Source organism: Amphiprion ocellaris, chromosome 16 (genome assembly GCF_022539595.1).
Source record: "Amphiprion ocellaris isolate individual 3 ecotype Okinawa chromosome 16, ASM2253959v1, whole genome shotgun sequence".
NCBI lineage: Eukaryota > Metazoa > Chordata > Actinopteri > Pomacentridae > Amphiprion > Amphiprion ocellaris.
The window spans coordinates 4,249,441-4,267,359 of record NC_072781.1 but is presented as its reverse complement, the minus strand read 5'-3'; the positions used below and the strand labels follow the sequence as shown (position 1 = coordinate 4,267,359).

Sequence of the window (17,919 nt, the reverse complement as noted above, 5' to 3'; positions counted from 1 at the left end):
GCTCGCTTGTCTTGGCCAGTCTGTGCATTATGCCAAATCTCCCCATTCACACAACAATGGCAGGAATTTGGAGGTAGAGGTGGGGGGCAACGGGGTGGAGGTGGAAGTGGAGGTGGTGGTGTGTTTGAGCGTGCATGTGTGGCGTGCACGAATGTATGCCTCCTCCTGCCGCAGAACAAGTCATTAACTCTGAACACTGCCCTCCAGTGAATTCCTCACCATTGCTGAAATAGCATGTAAATTATTACCAGCTTTTTAGGATAGTGTAATTTAAAACCTTTAAAATGTAATACCCTGGACTTCAAAGGCTATAAAAAAGCCCCACAAACATCCTGATTCTGATTCTTCTCAGCCAAACTGTGCTGTGTCTTTGCAGCCTAAGTAATGATATGTTACAGCAGCGCCTGTTTGTCAACACACAGAAGACTTTTGGTGCTCTTTAGCTCGGTTTTTTCCACTTTGTCATTGACTAACCACTTGAACAGGCAAACATTTGCCTTGATGCATGACTCCAGTGCCCCCAGCTACAGTGGATCGTTATTATAACCTTTGAGGAGAGAGAAGCCACAGATGAGAGGCTCTTGCTTAATATTCCAGACAGTGTTTTTTAATTTTTAACTGCAGTTTCTTAGAAGATGCATGTGGAATCATCATGCATTAAATCTCTCTCTCTTCTTTTGTTTGTGTGTACATTTGCTGAAATACAAGGATACAAAGCTGCAGTGATTCGAGGGAGCTGACGCAGCTTTTTTGTGGTGTCACCTTACATGATGGATGCCTCACCCACTTTGAGAAAGGCTTTGAAAACTCCTGTTATCTCACTATTTTTCTCTGTCATTATAGCTGCAAAAGAATGCTAAGTTCATATATCACCCCAGCTCATGTAAGAGCAATCTCTTAATGGAATCGGTGAATAAAAGATGAGTTCAGCACCCCGCCGGTATTACAGCAACTTTTATGCATACGAATAAACTGCATGAATTAAGTGGCAGAACATTATGTACAATAATTCTCACCTCCTTTAAATGCAGCGCCTTGAACTCTTTGTAGTCTTGAGGCAGCCTCAAAAACATATTCTAATTCAATTGTGCCTGGCTTTGCTCCTCAGAGCTCCTCTTTAATTCCCAGATAAGTTTGTTTTGGGACACTGAAGCCAAGGTCAGTCATGGGGAGGGGAGATAGATAATGAACTCATATTGTGTTTCATACCTTCGTTCTCTCTCTCGCTCTCTCCATCTTCCCCTCTGCTTCTCCTGCTCTATGTCTCCTCATTGTCCATGTCACCATGTCCATTACTCAATTACTAATCTCCTTTGGCCTTAGGAATTCCAGCGCTGACCTCTCGGAGGCAGCAGGCTGAAACCTTCCCAGCATGACAGGACCACTGTGTGTGCGTCTGAGTGTGTGTGCGCCCACATTATAGAAAGACACCCACCCGCTGGGAGTGTGCACCCCTTGACTCCCAAGCTGAAAGTCCTGTCTGAGCGATGAGACGCTCCGCCGCAGAACGCTGACAGTCAGGAATGTCTGCCTTAATGTTGGCGCACAGCGGCGTGGATTTCTCGCGGGGAATTGTTCGCGGCGATATGGAATATTTCAGGGTGCATTGTTTCTAATTGGATCACCAAATATAGAATTGGGAACGTCCCTTATGTGCTGTTTCGCCACCAAGTACACAACTGCATCCATATAAATTGAATGATATGGATTTTAGCGAGTTTAATTTCAATGAGATTGCCGGAGTCATGGGTTGCTGGAACAGAGTTATCTACAGTTTCGCAGCAGACGCCTGCTTTTTATTTTTTTTCTCCCACTTTCGGTCCATTATGTGCAGTCATAGCAATAAATTCCCCTCAGTAATGTTTTTGGAGATATCACACTGCTGCAGTAATAACATGAATTATTGATAGATGGATGGAGAACAGAATGTAACATTTAGCTGTTAATATGTTACCTTACATTTTAACTCAACCATAAAAAGTAGCAGTTGGTGTGTGTGTGTGTGTGTGTGTGTGTGTGTGTGTGTGTGTGTGTGTGTGTGTGTGTGTGTGTGTGTGTGTTTATTGACGTACCTGAGGTGAAATTATGCCAACACATTAAGATATTTAGTGCAGGATCCGGCGTGTATAAATGCTTTTGATGCGTGTGTGTGGGAAGTGTCGCTGAAATGACACCAGGCTGTTTGGTATGTTGCTGATGTGTAGTGTCACCTCTTGGCTGTGGGCTTGCAGTCCTCTGACCTAAATTATCAAGTGGCCTGCTGGCTGTGTCTGCCGCTTTGCTAAACTATCAACTGCCTAACTTGAAATGACAGCACAGTGTGGATGGGCGGCATTTACAGGGGAGCAGGGTCCCTGAGTTTCTAAAGCACATCTTTTGAAGCCCAAAAACCCAAGTGGTGAGTGGAGGACCCCTGCAATGCTGCTGAATGCAGCTGGAATGATAAATCTGAGTAAAGTTACAGTATATCTAGTATTGAGGCAATAAATCCGCTGAAACGTTTGACAGAACATTCGTCAACAGCAATTTTTGGAGGTGACAAACGATTACTTTCATTATAATTTGCCTTATTATTCATTATTTTGTTAATTAGTCAATTAGTCTGTACAGTTTCCAAGTTGAGGCAGTCAAAAATCTTAAAGACATGCAATTTTCCTGTTATAATGGACAAGAAAAAGCAGAAAATACTCACATTTCAGAGTATCTGACAGTTTTGTTTAAAACATTTGACATGAAGGTACAGTGCACATCAATGATATGCAAAACAAAAATCAGACTGATTATTTTTGACAGATGATGAGAGATCAGAACAGATGAGACATGATTTTGGTGAAATTGTTCACTTTTGCATGTTTTTTCTGCTAAATCAAATATAAAAATGATATTTGCAGTAGCCTGCATGACACAAGCATCGTCACTTACTTCTCTGTAGCACTAAAATGCTTCATTTGTTGTGGTGTGTTGGAATGCTTTTTTCCTTTACAAAATAAATTGCTGCTCTTGTGATTTGGATAGTGGCCATAGAGCAATTTCAATAATATTTAGTCTTTTGTTTAAAGGTGCAGTATGCAATTCTAATCACGTTTTTGTCAAACTGATTGAAAATCCCTTCATGGTCCACTAGTTGTCCATTCTTTGCTAAAACACAATTTGGTGTGCGTATATTGCTATTTTGTTGAGAAATGCTAACAAGAATGATGCTAAATCTTACATCTGCTAAGTATCTCAAGATGCTGAAAAGCTAAATATCATCTGTTTTTCTCCATCTTTAATAGTTTAGGAATACTTTTGTTGTCAGCTAGATCCCAAACATTCAGTTTTAGGCTTCTCACATTTCAATATTTCCTGTTCTCTCCATTACTTTGGAGTTTTTGACTGTTTGAACTCGACATCTCCGTTGGGCTCTGATGGGCTGTTTGGCCTCTCCTGAATCCAGATTAAAAGATTGTAAGATAATCATTGGCTGCATCCCCAGTTCAGTGTTATTCTCACTGTAGTGGAAAATCAGGTTGGTGCAATGCTGTCTGTGTTGTTTGTTTCTCAATAACTGACTCAGTTGGCTGGTTGTCAGAAAACCTTTACATGTAAACACAGAATGCTTCTTAAGTCTGCCATATTTGCCTAAACATGATTTCATGCGAACTGCACGCCTGTACTTTTCTTCTGGCTGCAGACTTTAGTTGGTGAAAAGTTGGCTGGTAAAGCACAAAACAAAAATAGGAAAAAAAAGCAGTATATGGGAAAGTTAATGGATGTAGCCTGTTTCCAGAGCTGCGGCTCCGTTCATAGACTGATTATATTCTGGACTGTGTTGACAGCTGCTGAATTGCGCTCACCTGTTGTGTTTTGCTCTCAAGCCGAACAAGTCCCCAAACAGAATCTGTTGACACTCGCACAAGGCGCCGTGTCATTCAGCTGATTAATATAGAGGCGAACGGCTGCGTGTTTTTAAGGTTTGATGTTGCTGTGCTCTGGTGTGCTATTGAAATGGATGAAGGATTGCTGTTTGACTCATCGTGTACACCAGCAGCAGAACATTCACTGCATTGTTTTAGCTTTTGAATAGACTCAACTAAAATATTTTCTGGTGCTTTTTTTTCTTTTCCATGTGCTGTCAACAGATTGCTTCAAAGTACAGTTGATAATTCTGTAGAGATACAGTACAGTGTGGTTTTTGGCTGCAGGCTGAATGCTATTTACTGTTGCTCTACATTATTCAAATGGCCTGCTTTCTGAAGGCAGAAACAGCAGTCAGTTTTTCATTGCATGGAAAGCCAGTTACAACCACCCGCCACCACTTGACAGCTGAAGACAGCTCATTATAAGAAGACCGAAAACCCATGTTTGATGTTTCTACTTAGTGAGGGAGGCACAGCTATATCAAGCTATCCCTCGCAGGCTTTTCCTTTATAAGGAAATACTGTCTCCAACTGGTTGGGATTTGATATGCCTGTAGTTGCAGATGATGTGAGAACTGAATATGGGTAATTGTATAGACAGAACACTCAGAGGGAATCTGAAACGCTGAAAAGTCATGTGTTTGTTTTTAGAATGTGGTGACAAAATAACAGAAACAGTTGGAAATGCCGCTTAAAATGCCAAAAAGGGCCAATCCTAGCATTCTGAGCTTCACAAAAAGGATGGATTTGCCACAGAGTTGTTCTTTTGGGTTTTATTAGATTGTCTAAGTGCAGCTTTATTGCATCCACGTCGTCTGCTCGCTCACATAAATATGTCAATATGACATAAATGAGTGTTATTTTAATGTCAGTAATATAGAAGCTGTGCGAGGGGAAATGCATACAGGCAGACAGATGCCTGGTAAATTGGAGATAACCAAGGTAAACATCAGAGACCTACTCGGTGTGTCTGCGTTTCTGCCTGTACACATCTGTCCTCCAGATTTTCCTGTTTCTGTAATAGCCATCTTACCGCTCCATTCTGTTGGTAACAAGCACTTCAGCCATTAGCCCTTCAAATGGAAACACATTTAAGTATCTCTGCTTCCTTCCCTCTCCACTGGACTTGTAGTTCTTCGAGTATGAGACTTATAAAAAGAGGCTGAATCAACCTTAGGAAAGGAAGAGAAAAAAAAGGGTTGAAGCACATACTGAAGGGAGAGCAAATAAGCCAACTGAGCAGACTTAAGTATACACAAAACCTCCGTGTCAACCGTCACTGCTGTAGATGTACATTTAGCGTTTCCTGACAGTGCCACATTAGCTTTATTGTACGTCAGAGAGACCCCTGGCTCGCAGCTTTTTCCTATTCATTCATTACACTTTTCACTGCAACAAATTACATTCATCTGCCGCTCCGCACTTTGAAGGTGTAATCATAGCCGCTGACTGTGACGTGTTATTTAAAAGCATAAAATCTTGACATTCATGGTGAATATCAGGAGCCCCACTTCCTAAACGCTAATCAAAAAGTCTAAAACACCTACGTCCTCGGTGACATTGATTTAACTGCTGGCATAAATTCAATTCAGCAATCATCCACATCATCCATATTCATGGTGCCGTAATTTACTTACATTAATGTGCATCCACAGCCGTAATGCTACTTGACGCACATACTAATGTAGCTGATAAATAAGGCTCTTCTGTTGTTTTTTTCCTGGTTCCTCTGCTGGTTCTTATTTGGATTCTGATCTTTATGCTGATTTTAATTGTATTTTTTTATGCAACCTTTGACCCTGATTGTGTGAGTAACAGCGGTGGACCATAACTTTAGATGATATGATGCACTACTACACTACTAATCCACCCATATTTTACAAGATGCCTCATTGACAAGCGTTCAAATGCTCTTAAATGCCAAATACAACGACATACTCTAATAATACAACCATTTATTTATGGTGCTATAGCCATTATGCATTTACTTTTAAAGATTTAAGCATGTTTTGCTGATATTACATCTATTTATGCTTGAGTAACATGTTGAAATCAGGACTTTCACTTGTATGTTTGGAGCTGATATAGATTTTTTTTGGATGTAAGAAATTTCAATATTGATGTATCGGCTAATCCATCCATCCATCCATTATCTATACACTGCTTAATCCTCACTAGGGTCATGGGGGGGCTGGAGTCTATCCCAGCTGACTCAGGTGAAGGCAGGGGACACCCTAGACAGGTCACCAGTCTGTCACAGGGCTACATACAGAGACAAACAATCACTCTCACATTCACACCTATGGGCAATTGAATGAAGTCTGAGTTGAATGAAGTCTGTGCTGCTCTCCTGGACAAACTCTGTGTTGATTCCATTTCTAAATTACTCCAAGCATCTTTCTCTGCATTATGTTAAATAATATTAACTGATTATCAGTTCAGGCTCTAGTGTTTTTGAACTGTGGTTTTTCTGCTTATTACTTTACTAACCTAGGATAGCATGACTAGTGTAGACATGATCTAATGCCATGTTTGATGTCAAAAACGTTTTGTTTTACCGTTAAAAAGACTAATTCATGAGCTGCATTGATTTCTAACGTACTGTTTTGTTGGCAGTGATTGTTCCTTTTTTGTTGTGTGTTTGGTGTATTTGTTCTAATCTGTTAAACCCAAATTGGTTGTGTAATTATTTACAGACCACAGCTGTTTACTGTCAATTTCACTTATTAAAAATAGCACATCTGCATAGTTGGAGATGTGCTGTTTTGAAATGTTTACGTGTCTAGTCAACAAAAACGGGTTCAAACAGAGTCATAAAATTGCGGTGGGAGTAAATGATCCGTCACCTTGGCACAGCTGTGACCCCTCATGTTCTCCCGATTCTGCCCTGCCTCTTTTCAGCACGAAGTAATCGCCGTGTCTGAGAAGGTGATCGTGCGGCTGCAGGACCTGGTGAAGTGGACGGTACCGGACTTCTCAGGATGGGCCAACGGTCTGAAGGCCGAGCCTCTGAAACCCTCGGTGCTCCGGGAGCTGGGGACCAACGGGAGGCGGGAGGCCCTCCACCGCTACAGGGAGAGCACCCTGACCAGCGGACTCAACTTCAAGGATGTCCAGAGGGAGAGGGCACAGCTCGGTGAGCGCCAGCACAAACCGCAATTTCTTTTCGCCTTTTATGAGCTCGTTTTTATTTATTTTTTTCTCAATTCCAAAAGGTTACTGCAGTGTTTCCATTTTCTCTGTGCTGCTGCGTTGAATGTTTATGTATTTGTGTCCCGCGTTCTCCATAAATCATCTCATGTTTATTGTCCTTTGGTTGGTTTAACAAGTGTTGTCTTGACTGGAGTAATTCATCAGTATGTAGTTGGAATATAATGAGCTGAGAATCACACTAATAGAGGCAGGCTAGAGGTAATGGCAGCCTGTTTGCCAGCATATTATCATCTTACAGTGCAACAGCTCTGTTTTCTGGGTGTGACAACAACAAAAGACAGCATTTCAAAAATCACATAATTCAGCTGGCAGTCACATCAAACTGCAGTCTAAAGCACCTCTGATAACGTCTTATCCATCAGTTCGGATGATAATTGGCTGTGTAGCTCGGCAGCTTTAAGGATCATTGCTGTGTGTGTCTCAATGGTTGTCTGGTGTATTCATCATGTACACTGTGCCATTAAGCGTCAGTGATTCTTGAACGGGGCTCTTGGGTTCTCACTACAGCGTTGCCCATGAATCAGGCCCAACATAAAGCTGGATGTCTGCGGATGATTCATCCGATGCAAATAGGAAACTCTGGCATTTGAGCCTAATAATCAGAAAGAACATTATGTTCCCTTTGAAGCTGTTTCCCACTTATTCGCCTCTCGCTCACATGGCTGTGATGTAATGCCCAATTCTGATTATAATGGTATAATGCAGCAGAGCAAACATGCTAAAATTACCCATCACAATGCAGTACCTCTTGTCAGGTCTTAAATGTGCATCCTGCTGATTTAACCCAGAATTTTAGCTGCATGATCTTCTATTAATTCATTTTTAATTACCGCCTTGTTTCCAAAGCCAGTGTGGAAGTGAAACTGCTACAGGCTTAAGAAATACGTGACTTTTTTTCTTCAGAAACATGTTGATTTATTGATGACTCTTGTAGTGTTTTTTCGCTCGGGATCTTCTGGGAAGAGAAGCTGTTGTGTGTTTCTGTGTGATGCCGTAATGCCCTTGATTACTCGACATTGCTCGAATCTCATACGCGAAAAGGACAAGGAGATCAATAATGAATGCTTTGTTGTTATTCCACTAATCAATATGGTGTGAACGTGCGTGTGGGCACGCGTGTGATCGCTTGCTTTCATAAACGGACACGTCTGCCTGCTTCTTAAACGGTGTTATGTTCCATATCTCGGCTTTCTGTAAATGTGCTGTATCGTCTAGATTTTATAGATTTAACTGTTGTCTGTGTAATAACCTGATGATAACGCTATTGTTATTGAGAGGCTGTGCGCGTGTGTGTGTGTGTGTGTGTGTGAATGCGATGTGTGCGTGTTGCTAATGAGCAGCGCTGCCGTTAATGACTCCATCAGGCTGTTTCTAAATGCACTTGTCACTCCGATGGGACACTCAGCCAGAGAATCTGCCCACTCAGCAGAACGGGCTCAGACTCTGGCAGGGCACCAGAGACACACACACACACACACGCACACACACACACACACAAACACACACACACACACATAGATACACGCATGCTACGCACCGACAATCAGTGGTGTGCACTCACTTATCCATTTGTTTGTTTGTTCGCTACAATCTTTGGCGTGTGTCAGTTGTTGACAGTCGGAACAATGTGAGCGGGGCCCAGAGTTTGGGGAGAGAGATCACTTATTCATTGAGGCAAATGAATGTTACTCTGAGCAGGGGTTTGCATTGAAATATGAAATATGCCACTGCAATGCTGCTCACTGCCTAAATGAAATATTCATACTCACAGCAGCAGCAGATCAGATATAAAAGTAGCCTTAAAGCGTCCTGTAGCTGAATGCCTGTAATTCTCTGTAATACGTTGGCTCATTGACTAAACTGGCTTTTTTTATGATGCAGCTCTGTTTTTCTGGATTGTTTTAGCCCGAAGAGGCTGTTCGCTGTACTACTTGAATGATGTATTTGCTGATTGTTATTCTCGGGCTGATGTGTAACTATGTCAGAAGAATTGGATTGTTCCCCATAACAGGATACTGCAGCAATACCACAAGCTGCACACAAAACCATTGTGAGCTAAAGAGCAATAAAGTGTGCCATTGTTATCGAGGGAAACTGTTCTTTCATTTTTTTCTGTCTCCTCCCCAAGTGTGTATGCTAACTTTTCCTGGCATGCTGCCAGTGTGAATGAAGTGCACTGTTATGTATTTGTGTCTCACAGGCAACATGTGAAAAATACAAGAGCCAATACAATGTGGCTCAAACAGCAGCACCAAAATAGTGTTTTCTTGATCTGTGTTACATGAAGCCTTATGGTTTGGTAAGTGAACAAAGCCCTGTTGTATCGCGTCCTCGGAGATGTATAAAAAAGTGAAACCAAAGATGCCCGCATAAAGGAAAGCAACTAATTAGAAACAAGTGACCCTCGCTGCAGTCGTGCACCATCAACGGCTCTCTAAACCCTTTGAGGCACAGAGATGATTGGTATCATAATTCAAATTCCAGCTTTAGTCAGGCTTTGTGACAGAATAGTTTCTACAAGAACGGCCTACCTGGAATAACAGGGTCGCTTCAGTCCGTTAGAAATCTAGCACAAAATTGATTTATTTTGTAAAGTTAAAGAAACAGCTGGGATCAATCTGCTGAGGAAACAATTAGAAGTTTGCTTGTTCACTCATAGTTGTTGAGCTGCAATTAATCAATTAGCTGTCAACTATCAAATAAATCACCAGCTATTCTGACAATTAGTTTAAGTACCTTTTTTAGGGGAAGTAATGTCCACTTTTAAAATATTTTCTGGTTTCTTTACAGTACTATAACGGTAAACTGAATATCTTTGGGTTGTGGACACATTAAGACGTCAGGATGCCATTTTATGAGATTTTTTTTAGCTGATCAACATATTTTCCACCATTTTTGACTTTTCATAGATCAGACAGCAAACTGATGAATTAAGAAAACAATTGATGGATGAATTGACACTGAAAATAACTGTTAGTTGCAGCCTTAATGAGAAGATCCATTTTAATACCATTACGCAAAGTTTGACACTGCTGGGGCTAGTTAGCTTAGCATAAAGACTAAAAATAGAGGGAAGCATTGGCCGTCATAAGAGAACTAAAACTGCAATATAGCGAATAAACATATTAGTAACTGTTTTTTATGGAAGGGTTATTGGATCAGATATTGAGCATTTTCCTGATTAGTGGTATTATTTTTCACCAGTTCCTGATAAGATAAATTAATTCATCACTGTGTTCTATTGACTATGATGCAGCTACCTCTTTATCTGTAGTCAGCAGTTTGAGTGACGTCCCTCCCACAACACAATCTGATGGGTTAAATGTCACGAATACTTTCCTATCAACATCGAAGGCTAAATATTGAGAAGTTCTCTTTGGATAATAATAACTTTATTTGCATACCACCTTTCAAAAACAAAGTTAAAAAGCGCTTTAGATAAAAAATCTGTGAATAAACGTTTTACAACAAGGTAAAATATCTAAATCAAGACAATGTTTATATAAAGCACATCCAAGATAACAGCTGCTCTCCAAAGTGGCTTCCAGTAAAAAGGAAGACTAGACTAAACATTGCAGTTAAGACCCTGCAGTGTTACTAAAGCTCTGTTTATACGTACATATAAAGGATTAAACCCTCCCAAAATCATTTAATATATTGCTCCACTTGACTATAATGTATCTTAAGGCTGAGAGACTTGAGACTAACTAAACTAATTTAACTTATTTTGAATTAAACATATGCAAAACATAAATATACAAATGTATTTCAACAATATTGGAGGTTGTGTTCTTCAAAATTTTTATTGCAAATCAGTTCTAGATATCGACCCTCAAGCGCTGATTACAAATAAATGGTATCGATGCTGATAAAGCTGTACTGGTCAACCAGATGGCAAAAAAGTACATCACATAAAAAGTCAAACTCTTCTTTTATGTACTTTTAATTGTTTTATTTCTTCCCAGAGGATCCCTCAGTAGTTAAAAACTCAGTTATTTGACATCTCGTGCTCCACAAATAGCACAAAGGACATTTAATTACAATTTCCCACAGATTCCAGACCGAGGATCCAAACAAACACGCTTCTTCGAGTGCATGCAGGGTGACGTGTTATGTTTTGCATCTGTTACATAATCTGTAATGTAATTCACTTAATCAGGTAATGCAAACTGTCCACTCGGTTTATCTTGTGTCGGAGTGAGCATTAGAGCTTCTTTTTACAGTTCAATCCACCGGGGATGGCTTGCCAGGGAAGTTTACATTCTGCCCCTCTATATCTCCCCAGAGGACTGGCCTGATTCTTGTTTTTTTTTTTCATTGCTGCCTGCCGAAATTGGTTTCTGGTCGTATACTACAAGGCCGAGTGTTTGAGAGCTGTATCTGCTGATACAGTTTGTTGGCTTGTGCCGGGAGAAACAGAGAGCTGTAGAAGGAATATAATAATAATAATAAAAAACACAGACACACACACACACACACACACACAAAGGATGGCTCTTGCTCACAAAATAGCTCAATGGTTATTTTTTTGTCTTGTCTTCAGCCTTCAGTGTGGAGCAGATGTGAGTTGAGGTGATGCGGAGGATTATACGAGGTCAGAGCTTGTGACTCCTGCATTCAAAGAACATAGACGGTGTTCATGACTCCTGCCCTCACATATAGCATGATCTGTGGCTGGTTCATCCTCTCGGTGCCGCCAGGATCAGGCCTCTCTGAGAAAACACCGAGACAGGAAAAACTTATCATGCCGGCAGAAAATATCGACGGTGAAAACAGTTCACCCATCTCCTTAACTTCATGGAATATTTCTGTGCTGCACCTCATTTTGGAAGCTAAAATCTGAAAATGCAGTTTTGTTCATTAGAATTCTCCCGTTTGACCCGTCAAATTTATACAGTGAATCACTCCAAAGCCTCATGATGGATTAAACATCCGAAAACATCAACATTTTCATAGAATATTCAGTTAGCGATGGAAATGAAGGTCAGTTATTATTATTATTCAAGGAAATGCGTGTTTGTCATGAAGCTCTTTGCTGCTGTACAAAAAGCTGCAAATGGTTGATCGATGCTTCCCGTCCAGTATCTCCGTCAATGTCCAGACTCAAATTTCGCGGAATAGATTTGAGTCAGACAGCACTTAGATGTGAGTTCTGTGCTGAAAATGAATGAATATATAGACTTTTTTCCCCTCAATAATCCATTATAACTGACCTTCATGACAACGGATGCTGTATATTTCAGGTTTACATTTACATTAGGCTCATTTGGAGTATGTATTTAACTAAGAGGGACTTGCGTTTTTTCCCCATAGTCCTGTAAACACTACATCAGGAGCAATTTAGAGTGCAGCGTCTTCCTCAAGGGCATGCAAATAACAGAAGCTAGGGTTCAAACCTCCAACCATACGATAAATGGCCAACCTTCACTCCCAACTAATCTGCATTAGAAGCCCCAGTTCCAAACCACTTAATAGTTGTATACAAGATGGTAATACTCTATATGGTTTCTATTATAGTGAAGTAGTTCTGATCTTATTATACTGAACGCGCAGATCAGTTTATACAAACAGATAATTATAGTTGTGGTTTGAGACGTCAATCAAACTGCAACCGTAGAATAACACAGCAAATTAAAGGGCTGGTTCGCGTTGTTTTTCTTTCCATCTTTACCTGAAGCTAATATGAGACTTCTGAAGTATGCGTTAATTAAATTCAGTAGCTATCTTTCAATCTTTTCCCAGACATTCTGACCAACAACTTTGGAAGACGCTCACTTCCTCTTTGCATTGCACGATGGGGTAATAGTGCACATGAACAGCACATCTGAGCTTTTAAGTTTGAATATTGACTAAATCTGTAACAAATGATTGATTAGTTGTCCACCGCCAACAATTTCAGTAATAATAGATTAAAGATATAATGTCAAATTTTGTGATTACAGCTTCTTAAATTTGAATATTTTCTGGTTTCTTGGCACCTCTGTGACAGTAAACTGAATATAAAGACATTTAAGGATGTCGTTTTGGATTTTGATAAACAATAATCAACATTTTTCACCATTTCTGGCATTTTCTAGACCAAACAGTTACTTGATTAATCACTTGACACTTAAAATAATTGTAAGTTGCAGCTTTAATACTGACTGTTGTTGGCCGTAGTTGATTTAGTTGTTTATTCGTCACTTATTTTGATTGAGCTCGGAGGCATAATAGAGCGCTGAGGCGCGTCGCTGCATTTCAGGATTCTTTACAGCCTCGCTCACTTGGGGATACAACCACTGTATTTCCCTCTGATGCAACATCTGATCTGTATGCCAGGCTTGGCACATATACCCGAGCTGATATCCTGACAATATTTCAGTCGGAACATTTCAATTTGATGTAGAGAGTAGATTCTGTCCCTTTTCAGAGACTGTTCAGAGCGTCACCGAATGTTTATGCGGGTAGGAACTTGTGATAAGGAAACAGACAGATGCTGTCTGCGCACGGTTGATTTGTCTTGGTGACAATACAGAACAATATTTGGGACTTTGAGCCACTATCACACGTGAAGCTGTTTTTATGTTTCGGCTGCGACGTGGGAAGGAGTAAGCGGTTTCTTGGAAGAGATAAAGACAACGGGGTTGTGGTGTTACAAGAGTAATGGTATGTTGTGACTCTGACAGAGAGAAAGAACGCCACGCTTTTGTAAGACACACCGCCACTGTACTCCTCCGTTCTGTGGCAGATTGTACCGTTTGCACTTGTTTGCTTTCCGCCCCTCAAACATATTTGCTTCCCCTTCTGCTTTTTTCCGCAGAACTAATTCTAGAAACTGTCCAAAATCCCTTTTGAAGTAATTTAATGGAGTGTTTGTATTGATTATGTGCCTCTCTCCCCCCTCCTCTTTCCTCTCCTCCTCTGGTATGTTTTTTTTTCCTCCTCCTTTTGGGGGGTTTATGGCAGTATCTTCTTCATTATGCTCAGACCTGTAGGAGAGAGAATCACAAGCTGTTTTTCCTCACTGATGTGCTCATATCATTAATTCCCTTCTGACTGTGGCCTGGCCGGAAGCCAGAGAATTCTAAATCTGTAAGCAGTAAATTGTGTGCCGGGGTGGAAAAATCTATTAGATGTTTGAGCATGCCTCGAATTTGAATGGGAGAAAGAGAGAGAAAGACACACCGAGAGAGAATCAGAGAGCGAGGGAGCCCACCCAACACCCGAGCCATATCCTGTTATGGCTCACACCCTAATCAAATTCAGCTTCTTTGGATAGCTATATTCATCAATAATTTGTGTTATTTTATTTCTGGAATGTCACATAATGTGTTTTTTTTCGACGTGCGCGAGGGGAAAAGGAGGGGGTGGAGGGGGGAGCTGGAAGGCTGGTGGATGGTTAAACAATGAAAATGGCCTCAGAGGAAATGAAGAGCTCTGTCTCTCCATTAAGGCGGTCTGAAACAACAGTTGTGTCTCTCTTCTCTCCATTAGTCAGGTCTGGAACAACAGAGATGCTATTGATGTGACCTCTGCCAGGCATCTTAAATAGACAGAAACGGAGCGAGGTGCTTTCATAATACACCGGCTCCTCCGCCTCGGGAGAAAAATCTCCTGATAGATGTGTTTTAAATGATTTCTTTAATGATTGTCTTATGAAAAGCCTTACAATGACACTGATTTTTATCTCTGCGTGACTGAGGAGCTTTTGCTTTCTTTTCTTAAACAAATTTGCCTGCCTGTTCCAGTTACTGTGACTCATGCTTAAGTGTTACCCAACCAGCAGGGCTTTTTGGGAGACATTTCTATATTAATCTTAGTCAAAAATGATGCTCATTTAAAGTATTGCAGCAACATTAATATTTCAAAGTGGAATTTTTTTTTTTTGCACATCCCCCCTCTGATATGTTTCTTTCTGCATGACAGTTTCACATTCTGCCTTCTGATAGATAGATATGGATAATTTTGCGCAGCTCGCTAGGCATTCTAGACATCACAGATTGTACAATTAATAACTCTGCATATTTTATGAGAATGCCAGTCCATCTGCTTTATGAATGCATGTAAAACTGTCCTCCTCAGAGCGGCCTGTTGTGCCTATTAAAAGGACTTGAAAGTCAAATCAGTGACAAGAATCTTGCAGTACTTTGACTAGCAGTACGTAATCAACTTCTGCACCCACCTTTTACTGGAGTAGTGCGACTTTATGCTAGTCAAAAGATGTGATCATTTTATAAATGATTACAAGCTACAAGGGTAAAGTGCTATTTTCATATTGATGCATCAATAATAATAATTTGTAAAAATCAGAGTATAGGCATATAAAGCTGTATTACAGTACAAAGAAAGTATAATACGTCTTACAAAGTTTTATTTAAGTGACATTTTCAGTGCAAGACTTTTACTTATAATGCAGCGTTTTTGCATAGTGCTACTTATTTTTTATGTAATTTAAAGACTCCCTCGAAGAAAAAGTTTCCCACCTTGGTAACATGTCCATATGGTGTCTTTTTTCTTTCTGTCTCTGTGTATGTATATATAGTAGAAGATACATCTTGAGCCTTAGCTGAGCATTTCCACCTTGAAACTGCAGTGACGCTTTCAAAAGCACTGATTCAGACTTTCAGGTTTTCATACAAAACAAACCGAAGGAACGATGGGACTTTCCACATCTTTCTTTTTCTTCAGAATTGGTTTCCAGTTCCAACATGTGTCACTGAATTGCTGCAATATCGCAACGTGCCATTGTATAATGTAGAGTAGTTTTACAGTGTTTAAGCAGAGCTGCAGTTGAACTGGTGTGCTTGAGCTGCAGCGAGGACAGAAAGACAGAGGCTTCATAGATCTGCAAGTATTAAAGCAAGAAGATAAGTAGTTAAATTGAAACAGAGAAACGGCTATTTAAATTGCCAGTTGTTTCGATCTTTTCATTAATTGGTTTTAGTATTTTCTAAAGAAACAACATTAAAATCCTCTGATTTCGGCTTCCTAAATTTGAATATTTTCTGGTTTTGTTCCTTCTATATGTTGGTAAACTAAATATCTTTTGATTGCGACCAAAACAAGACATTTAAAGGTGTCTTCCTGCCATTTTCTCTCATTTAATGAATCAAACAACTCAACCGTTGATCAAGGAAATAATCAGCAATGAAAATAGTCATTAATTGCAGGCCTATATCTAAGCTGTATTGAGGCATGTAGGGATTACTGTCATGGAAAAGCTTTGAAATATGTAACCTTGATACACAGAGATGAGTTTTTAAGGGTTAAGTCACCAACCAGTGAATAATTTAATGTTTTTTTCCGCGTCTGACTATTATCAGCTCAGCTATGTCAGATAAGGGCACATGAACATGATTCAGATTATTGCATTATCTTGGAAAACTGAGATGCATTTAATTTGATGTCAACAGTAAACAAAAGATTTCCTCAGCGGCCACTCTGTTCTGTTGTTGTTACTTTCTGTACAGTTCGCTCTGATGTACAAACCCAAATCATGGCTTTTTATGAGTTCCAAACTGAATGTGAATGTAAAGGATCCACTTTTTTCCCTTAATAAGACTTGAATCGAGCTTTGTTGTTACATGATTTAATAAGACTGAGCTGGGCACGTTGTTAATAATAACTTGACTTCTTCACAATGTGCGGGTGTGCGAACATTAAACAACCATTTATTTCTACCTTCACATTCCAGCGCTGGAAAAACACTTTCAGTCAGACCCGTGTCGAGGTAAAAATAGCTTTCGTCGCCGATTGCAGATCAACTTCTCAACCTCTACTTAATGTCTTTCATAATCTGTAAAGCAGAATCGAGTCAGGCTGCATTATATGTGCTGCTGTAAACGGTGTAGAAGATAGACTTTTGGCCTTGTTGGAGTAACTGTGTTCATTTTACAGCACAGAGGTAATGCATTTTTCCTGCATTGAAAGCTAATTGCACTGGGGGTTTTGATAGATTCCAGACGTGTGTGTGTGTGTGTGTTCTCTGCTTGGTCACACATACTTGCTGTGGTACATAACTGTTCTTAATGCTTTTATTAAGCCAGAGAACTACAAATGACGTAATTTGTATTTGTAAAACATCTCGGTGCAGATGGTGTAATATATTTTGGTTTCTTTGATATATTGACTGCCAGAGGAGTTGGACCGAGCGCCCTGGCTGCAAACAATAGATCATTGATGCTTCTCTGTCCTCTTTCTCAACCTGTCAGTCCATTTCCTTGTTATGTGGTGGCCCGAGGAGCACTTGGCAAAATGAGAGGCATTCAGCCAGTCTTGTTTTTCCCGTCAGCCATAACTCAGGGAAAGCTGTTGTTTCATTCAGTGTGTCAGGGCGTAATATCTAAAGTTAACAATAGCCCAGTCACAGAATCACCGTGTTCCTGTGTAGGCACAACTCTGATTTATCTTGCTTAAGATAATTACTGAATGCGAGAGCGAAAAGCTATGTTTGACTTTCACGAGGAAAAAGTCTGTCTTATGACACGCCCACGTCGGCAGTCGTCACAAAGACAAGGCAAGTTCTAAGACAACAGAGGCCTTTTGCCAAATAATTTCTTGGACTCATGTTGTTTTCATTTCATGCCGTGTCACTGTGACATTAAACTTTGTTGCTACAGGTTGTGGTTTGCACAGCAAAAAATGGAAAACTCTGAAAGGATAAATAATAAAAATACCACATAGACAAGTATATCTCATTTTCAAAACACATTGGACTGGATTTCACTGTGACTGATACTAAAAACAGAAATATTACAGAGAGAAATAAGAAGTATTTCTGGCATGAATGACCAGTGTATATAAACTTGTTATCGCAGCTAGTAGATAT

The 17,919-nt window shown here is 40.2% G+C and overlaps 1 protein-coding gene across 1 annotated transcript in view; it reads left to right on the top strand.

Moving 5' to 3' along the window:
* arid5b (AT-rich interaction domain 5B) overlaps nucleotides 1-17,919 on the top strand; it is an 88,471-nt gene that overhangs the window by 4,445 nt on the left and 66,107 nt on the right. The window contains exon 3 of the mRNA XM_023264875.3: nucleotides 6,801-7,035. Coding sequence (XP_023120643.2) covers nucleotides 6,801-7,035 — 235 coding nt within the window. The remainder of the gene's footprint in view (nucleotides 1-6,800; nucleotides 7,036-17,919) is intronic.